We start from the raw sequence: 8,693 nt of genomic DNA, 5'->3' as shown, positions 1-8,693 counted from the left end.
TTGTCTGTTCCAGTCCATCATCGGTTTCATTATTGGCTGTGCAAATCCAAGCAGAAAAAACCTCCTTGGCAGAGACCAGGGGTCTCAGCTGGCCAGGACCCTGGCACAGGTCCAGTCGACCAATTCAATATCACCACCAAGTCAAAGACCAGAAGGAAGGGTTTATTACTTGCAGCAAGAGAACATGGAGGATCCTTCCCAAAGCAGCATCTCCACAAACAGCAAAATTGGGGCAGTTTTAAACTAAGGGCACATGCACACTTCATGAAGGGGTTTGAGCAGAGGGCAATTCAACATAGAATAGGGGCAAAGGCTGACAGAGTCCAAGCTTTAGTTGATTGAAGTCACCAGGGTCAGAAAAGGTCAACATCATCATTCCTTAATTTTCCACCAGTCTGCGGTCTTAGCATGTAGTTACCACACTCCACCGGGGTGGGGGTCCTTAGTTCCTGTAGTACAACTCAAAGATATGTATCAGATTATTAAGTCTATCCCTTAAGGAGGAACTAGGACTCCTGTTTTATCGCGGAATTATTGTTTCTTGATGGCTTTCCTCCATTCCTTTTTTCCTTTAAGATCATTAATTACTGAGGCCTGTTCAAAGGCAAGCATTGTGGCCAGGCTCAGATCACAAAATGGCTTAGGCTGAAAATGGCTTCTCTTATGTCAAAAAGCTATATCGGGTTCTTTTCCTCCTGGGAACACCCACACACCCACACACACACCCACACACACACACACATACACAACTGCTTACACTGGGACCTCAGTCTTCCCAGAGATATGAGGAACACCTTCCCTGGAGAGGCGGATGGAGCACAGGAATCCAGCAGAGATCAGTGGAGCTTGCTCCTAAGAACTAGCCTGTCCCCTCCTCTCCCAGCCCTGTAAGCCACTCCAGGGTCCCCTGGACCTGCATGTAGTGGTACCTCTCCGCCCCTGGCCCACGCTCAGACCCTAGGCTCTCAGTCGATCAAAGCCTGCATGTGTTAAATGTCTGAAGTATGGCACGACACCCCTGCTACTTTTGACCTTTTGCTCTGATTCCATTTGAAAGAGAAATAGCACTTATACGATGTAAAGCAAACAAGGCTGTATGAGAATTGCTTGAGCATGTGCGGCGCGGGGATGATGGTGCGTTACAGGACAATGCCCAGAGGACCTCAAGGAGCTCACTTGGTATAAGCTGTGCTCAAAACATCTACGTTTTTCCTGAGAGCAGGAGGGAAGCTCTAAGTTGGGCCTGGGCTCTGCCCACCGGGCTACGCTGATGCCCTGGGGGAGGCAAAAACGGGATAGGCGTTGGTCCCATTTTACAAGTGGGCAACCTTCGCTGAAGGCGGCCATGTGTCGGCCCCAATTCTACGCAGATAGTGCTGCGGCCAGATACGGTCAGGAAGCCAGAAGCCAGGATCTCGTCTGACGCAGACCCTGCGAGAGGCAGGCAGTGAGAACGCACTCCGCCCGGAGTCTGTGGCGTTGCCTCTCTGCGCCCAACAGAAAGGCGAGGATCGCGAGTCTCCCAGATCATGTCTCTGCTCCGGGCCTGGGAACCCTTGGGCGTCCAAGCGCGCTGGCCCCGCCCCGCGGTTCCTCCGCGCCCCGCGATTGGCTCCGAGGGGCAGGGCGGGGCCGGACGCCCAGCTGACGTGATGGACGGCGTCAGGCGCCGCGGGAACCGCTTCCTGTTGTCAGTAGTCCGGAGGCCGCAGCGTCCGGTCGGAGTGTTAGGGGCTGCAGCGACCGGGAGTGCCCCCGCCCCCCTCCCCACTCCGTTTGGTGAGTTAGGGGTTGGGGGCGAGGCGGGCAGCAGAGGGGCGGCGAGGCCGGGACGGGAACAGGCGAACAGGGAACAGCAGCTCTCTCCGTGATCCCAAACCCCTGGTTGCCTTGAGACTGTCCTGCTTCAGAGTCCTCACCCTTCCCAGCCCAAGCCCCGCGCCCCACTCCAACTAGCCTTCGGCCCGCACTGCCGCTGCTGGCCTCTCCCCTCTATTTGCCACTTGTGACCTGACCCCAGCCCTTACCCCCACCCTCTCACCGCCGGTCTTGCGTAAATGCAGCCGCACCCTTGACCTCCTGGTAGCCCACTTCCAACCCCGACCTTGGCCACATCCCTCCGCCTCCCTCTAACACAGCTCGTCTTCACCTCTCAACCCCTTTGGCCGTGCTAATGCTGCACACAGGCCTCCTCAGGACCCACCATTCTGGTTTGCCTTTTTCGGGATCAGCTTTCTTATCCGAATCTCCCACACCCCCCTGGTCAGCTCCCCACCTCTGTCCCACTCTCATTTAAGACCCACCACTAAAGTAGATGCCCTGTTGAGCACACCCTTTTCTTTTTGATAACTCTGATCTCAGCCCTATCCCAAGTCTTACATGTATCTTGTCCTCACAGACTCATACCCTAACTTCCTAGCCCACCATATACTTCCTTTCCATCTCCAACCATCAGAGGACACCCCCATCCCTAAGTCTTTGCTAAACCACCCCCAACTCTTGGTGCCCCAGTTACTACCACCCTCAGCCAATCTTATTAAAAATAGATCTCCTGCCCTTTCACCTCTGCTGTCCCCACCTCAGCTCTACACCCATTTTTCTCTTGACCCCCGTCCCCATTCAATCTGAGAATTTAGTGCAGAGTCCCCTGCCAACCCCACCGGCTGCCCCTCAACAGCCAAATTTAGGTGCTTCCTGGGAGCCCAGCAGTTAGAGACTGAGCACCTTGATGGGTGCATGCAGGGCCTCAGGTGGTAAATAAGTGTGGAGAAGTAGAGATCCGCCCTCGGGTCAGGGTCAGGGATTTTTTTTCCCGGGTGTCTTGTCCGCTGTACCTGCTCCCAGGGATTATGGGTCTAGCATTCATATTAAATGACTTGTGCTACTGCTGGAATGGTGGGTGTCACCCACATACCTGGAAGGTGAGGAATGGCCACTCACCTAGCTCACTCACAGCCTGGGCCAATGGAAGCCATCACTTCCTTTTGGCTGGTTTTCTGGCCCAGGAGAAACTCAGGGAGTACCACTGTGTGACTGTGGTCACAGAACCACATCCATGTGTGTTGTCCTGGCACTTGTAAAGGATCCTCCTCACCCAGTGTTCCTCCCGGCTGGAGCTGACAGCAGACCTGTCCCAACGCTTAACACAGGGAACACAGTGGACGCCAGAGATGATGTTACATGTTGTGAAGAGTGTAGGTGAGAGGGTTCCCAGGAGGCTAAGGCGAGTACAGAGGCTGTTGAATCACTTCCTCGTTTTGCAGGTGCTGAATCTTTGAGTTTTGGCCATTTGGTTACCCATGAACGTGGGGAGTTGAGATATCTGAGTAGCTGAGGGAGAGGGACGTTCCTGAGGCACCCGTGCCCCAAGCTCAGCATTTATCATCTCCTGGGCTTTTAGGGCACACATTCTCTCCAAATTCTAGTGACCTGGCTTCAGATGGTTGGCCGTTTGGCAGCAATTTTAAAGGGCCCCAGACAGGACCCGTTGTCTTTGCTTTTGCCGTTTATAGTCTTGTTCCTTTGAAAGTTGAAGCTCTCCCTTCAGTATCCCCCACCCCACCCCCCATTAAGGTGCAATATATCAGAGTGGTCTCAGCCTGCTGGCAGGGTGATTTAATGAAAGGAGTTGCATCGTGGCTGAGAATTGTATACCTCAGCTTTCCTCGGTCTGTGAAATGGAGATAACCTGCCCCTGAGCCTTATTTTTGTTTTATTCTTCTGTTCATTCAGCAGGTATTTTTTGAGCACCACTGCGTGGTCTGTGTTGTTCTAGGCACTAGAAATGTAATGGTGAATGAGTTGAGTAAAGTTCCTGTTTTTAGTCATTCAGAGTTTGGTCCTTGCTGGAATCCTAAGGATGGGACAAAAATATGGGGGAGATGGGTATTATTGAATGGAAGGAAGGAGGGGGGAAAGAAAGTTACCCCCTGTTCACTGATTCACATTTCTGGGCTCACTCACTAGCCTTTGGTTTGGGAATCACAGGCTAGATGTTTCTTGCCCTGCAGCTGGTATCCAATTGCTTCAAAGATGCAGTTCCCCCAGCACACTCTCTCCATCCCCCGCCCTCCAGAACACTTGTCCAGAAATCCAGCTTTTTACGGGTGGGAGGAGGTGCAGTTTACTCAGCACTAACATGTCTGAAAGATCAGCTGCCTTTCTGAATCAGAAGATAACTTTGTCATTCTTTTCCAACTGATAACTTTGTCATTCTTTTCCAACTGAAAACCATGACTCATCAACTGGTACAGCAGCTGGATGGCTTAAATGTCAGGCTGTTTGTTCTGAACAGCCCGGTGCAGGATTGGATTCAGGCTGTAGAGAGGAGGCTGTTGGGAATGGCTGAGAAGTCTCTAAGGAGAAGAGGTTGCTGTTTACCTATGGATGGAGTGTTTCAGAAGCGGGGAAGCCAAGCCATCCATTTCTTCTTTGAATGTAAGTCTCATATAAGCCATTTTTTTCTTTCTTCCTTGGTCTCTGGAAGAAGTGAAATTGGATGTTTACAGAAGCCCGGGCAGTATAATAAAGAAAAGCAACCACAACAATTCCTTCCTGTGTGTTGGAACATTTAAGAAAGGACAGCTGTGAAACCTGTGTACCATGGAAAGGACCTGGCCTCAGCTGGTTGGGACTACAGACCTGATGGGTAAGATTGTTTCTTGTTGATTTTAGCCTTATTTGATAAAAATGGAGCTTTCTGAGTACTAAGTTAATTATTACTTAGTCTATAAGTAATCAGTTTGCCTGAAACTCTTGGAACCAGAGACCTGAGACAGTTTGATCTGGTGAAGTCTGACACAAGACTTAGAATGAGGAAACCAGACAGTTTTGTCCCTTACCTGGGGCTCTTTTCTACTGAGCCTTAGTCTTCTCCTCTGTAAAACGGGGATAATCATCCTTCTCTCACAGGATTGTTTTTTTTAATTAATTAATTAATTTATTTATTTTTGGCTGCGTTGGGTCTTCATTGCTGTGCGCGGGCTGTCTTTAGTTGCAGAGAGCAGGGGCTACTCTTTGTTGTGGTGCATGGGCTTCTCATTGTGGTGGCTTCTCTTGTTGCAGACCATGGGCTCTAGGCGCATGGGCTTCAGTAGTTGTGGCTCTCGGGCTCTAGAGCGCAGGCTCAGTAGTTGTGGCACATGGGCTTAGTTGCTCCGTGGCATGTGGGATATTCCCAGACCAGGGCTCAAACCCGTGTCCCCTGCATTGGCAGGCGGATTCTTAACCACTGCACCACCAGGGAAGTCCCCAGGGTTGTTTTAAGAATTAAATGAGATTAGAGAAGCTAGGAGAGCCATGTCAGGATGAATCAGTACTTACGGGGAGAGGTAGACTTCTCGTGGTTAGGAGTTGCCTAAAAGGCAGACAGAAGTCACCTTTTCTGCTAAACTCCACCAGTAATGTTTGAAGAGCTCTTTGGTAATGTTGCCCACGTTCTCTCCTTAACTCTTTTTAGCCTAGGTCTCCTTGCAGCCACGCCTCTCTTTGCTTTGGCTTTTGGTGTCAATGAAGACTGTTCTGGGGACAGGAAGTGAAACCAGTCCCATAGGAAGGTGGACTGGGGGTCTAGAGAATGACGGAGTGCTGACCCAGCAGTCAGGAGACCCAAAGCCCCGTTATGGTTCCGTCAGCAAGTTCTCGTGTCTCCTGCCCCCTGAGGCATGATGGAGCAGACCCACATAGGTGGGGTGCTTTGGCTTCTTGCAAAGAAAGTTGTGCCCTGGATTGTGGCCCGAACCCCAAAGCCTCAGTCCTGTTTTGTGAATTGTCAAGTGGCCATTCTCCTTCTGGACTCCTCTGCACCGTCGTCAGTCATTTTGTGGCTTTTCTGACTCTTGGTTTTAGGGGGCGATTACGTGTCTCCCCCTGCTCTGACCTCTCAGCATCAGTTTGCTTTGGGTTTTTAGCAGACCCTTACTGGGCTGGAGGACCCACTTACTAACAGGCCTCCCTCCGTCCCATGAATACTATTTTCAGTTAATTAGTCAATGAGGCTTTAACGGATCCGGGCTGTTCTTTAGATTGTTGAGGCCTGAGCCCTTCCTGGCCTGGCCCGTGGCTGGCTGAGGGAAGGGCAGTTTCGCAGCTTGAGGCTCTAGAAGGGCAGGCCGGAGGGGAGGCCTTCGGCTGCTGGAATTGCTGAAGGCGATTGGAACCCAGGGTCTTGGAGCCAGAGAACCTGGATTTGGCCTCCTGGGCTGCACAAGGGTGGCCTGGAAGGAACGTTGTCCAGAGGGACTGTCTGCAGCACATGTCCCCTTGTCTGGGGCGCTGGTGGCTGGAGTGTGGAGGAGAGCCCTGAAGAATCCCTGGTAGGTGGGAGGGGGATGAGGTGAGGGTGAGGTAAGTCAGACAAGGCCTGAGGCTGGGGGCCCGTGTTCTGGGGTCTCTCACACCCTGACCAGAGTTGGCTCTGCGGGGGCCGCCCTCCACACACCTCCCTCCCTCTGCATGTCCTTACTTGGAGAGGTTGGCTCTGGGTCCTGTTTACCCACTGCCCACTCCACAGGCCAGGGATTGAATCAGAGCAGCTCCTACCATTTAGGGCCACTCTGCCTCTCTCATCTCCAAGTGTCATGCTCATGTCCCCCTGTAAACCTCTCCTGCCAGACTGACCTCAGTGTTCCACTGTGGCCTCTCACCGGGGCCCCCGGCTGAAGAGCCCTCCTCCCAGGCCTCCCCTGCCCCCTCGCCCGTTGCCCCCTTAGCCCCAGCCCACACCCGCCTCTTCCAGAAGGGAGGTGGTCGCACTCCTCCTGGAGTCTGGGGGTTTCTCTTGAGCTCGGGTTGCTGTTGTCCTGGCGGCGGCTGGTAGAGTTGGCCACTTACCAGCCCTGGGATCTTGGGAATTTCCCCGACCTGGGTCAGCTTCTACTTCTTATCTGTCAGACTGAGATGATAAGATACTCCTAGGATGGTTATCAGGAATGAATGGGGTAACACATGTAAAGGGCACAAAACCCATTTAACAGGTCTTGGTTTTACTAACTTCTTTGGGCCATGGGTTCTTGAGAGCAGAGAAAGCAGTAACCTGATTTTCTCTCTCTTTATTATTTTTTGTTGGTGGTGGTGTCCCCTCATGCTTAGCTGTGTGGCCACTAGAGATTTGTTTAGATGTGAGTGTGCCTGTCCAGTCCTGCCCTGTGCAAGTTCCCGGGGTGGGGCAGGCCAGGCAGCAGCCCCTTCATGCTCAGGCCGTAGTCCTCGCCCCCACCCCACCCTTAGCCTCAGCCACCCCGGGAGAGAGCCAGCTGCCTCGAGAGATTTCTCTGCGTACTGACTTCAGCTGCTAGCACACGCTTAGTTAGGTAGTGGCATTCTTCGCCTGTAGATTCGGGCGGCCGCATCCACTGGGGTTAGAGATACCATTTATCCTCGGTAAATATCAGGCCCTGCGCTCAGCGTTTTCCATACTCATAGTCTCCACTTAAGAGGTCTGATACGTGCCCCAGTGTGCCTAGCTGGTTAGTGGCAAATTGAGATCAGAACCCGTGTTGTTCCCCTTTAGACATGTCCCTGTGCTGCTCAAGCTAGACCTTTGCAGCCCAAAGGAGAAGCAGCTGTGTGGCGAGAGAGCCCTTCCTTTTGAAGGCATTTCAGTTGTACTTTTCCCCACTGAGCTGGCCGACCCTGGGATGGGACAGGAGTCGGGACAGTTGCAGAGCCCAGGCCCTGAATGTGAATTGTGAGCCCCTGCTTCCCGGCCCCTGTGGGTTCTTGGCCCCTTCAGCTGCAGCATCCCCCCTTGCAGCCTCACATCTGTATCTAAGTTAGCCTTTTTTTTTTTTAATAAATTTATTTATTTTTGTCTGTGTTTGGTCTTCATTGCTGCATGCGGGCTTTCTCTATTTGTAGCAGGCAGGGGCTACTCCTCATTGCGGTGTGCGGGCTTCTCATTGCTGTGGCTTCTCTTGTTGCGGAGCACGGGCTCTAGGCGCGCGGGCTTCAGTAGTTGTGGCACACGGGCTCAGTAGTTGTGGCTCACAGGCTCTAGAGTGCAGGCTCAGTAGTTGTGGCGCACGGGCTTAGTTGCTTCGCGGCATGTGGGATCTTCCCAGACCAGGGCTTGAACCCATGTACGCTGCATTGGCAGGCAGATTCTTAACCACTGCGCCACCAGGGAGGTCCCTAAATTAGCCTTTTATTCCCTGCTTTTTTGTGCCAGCATTTGGAGTGGTGTCAAGAGCCCTTTCTACCCACCGTTTGGGATAGACTCGCCCATGGCACACCCCACGAAATCTTGTTTCCTTCCTTGTTTCCATCCTTAAAATCCACTCTCAGTTTTTACTTTTGTATTGAAAGTCCTTGCAGTTGCAGGTTGAGTAAGATGGGGGTGGGGCGTGGGGAGGAGATCGTTTGGGCACAGTGATTGTTCATCTGGCCGTGTCTGTCCCTGTAGGTGTCATGTGATTCTTCTGGGGAGCTGCTGCTTGAGTGGAAATGCTCTCAGCGGTGGAGAATGGACTGGACCCCCGGGCTGCCATCCCGGTAGGCAACAAGGGAGAATCAAGGGTGGAGGAAGGGGTGCCTGGGACAGCCATTTCATTGTTTTCATTGTTTTTTCTCACTTTGAAATGCATTTGCACTGTTCAGAAAGAGAGGCCTGGAGTTGAGAAAAAGTTATAGCAGAAGCAGGCTCCGAGGAGATCCTGCCCTTTCTAGATCCTGCCCTTTCTAGATCATCTTAATGG

At 52.4% G+C, this 8,693-nt stretch overlaps 1 protein-coding gene across 2 annotated transcripts in view; it reads left to right on the top strand.

The window, feature by feature from the left end:
• The first annotated feature begins 1,661 nt into the window (after positions 1 to 1,661).
• PLEKHM1 (pleckstrin homology and RUN domain containing M1) overlaps positions 1,662 to 8,693 on the top strand; it is a 50,783-nt gene continuing 43,751 nt past the window's right edge. For both annotated transcript variants that reach the window (XM_029211772.1, XM_029211773.1), the window contains exons 1-3: positions 1,662 to 1,779; positions 4,487 to 4,648; positions 8,402 to 8,490. In XM_029211772.1, the coding sequence (XP_029067605.1) occupies positions 8,443 to 8,490 (48 nt within the window). In that variant the 5' untranslated portion in view covers positions 1,662 to 1,779; positions 4,487 to 4,648; positions 8,402 to 8,442. The remainder of the gene's footprint in view (positions 1,780 to 4,486; positions 4,649 to 8,401; positions 8,491 to 8,693) is intronic.

Source organism: Monodon monoceros, unplaced genomic scaffold (genome assembly GCF_005190385.1).
Source record: "Monodon monoceros isolate NGI ecotype Baffin Bay Population unplaced genomic scaffold, NGI_Narwhal_1 Super_Scaffold_9, whole genome shotgun sequence".
Lineage (NCBI taxonomy): Eukaryota > Metazoa > Chordata > Mammalia > Artiodactyla > Monodontidae > Monodon > Monodon monoceros.
Note: the sequence above shows the minus strand (reverse complement) of the source record. Positions and strands in the feature narration are given on the sequence as shown.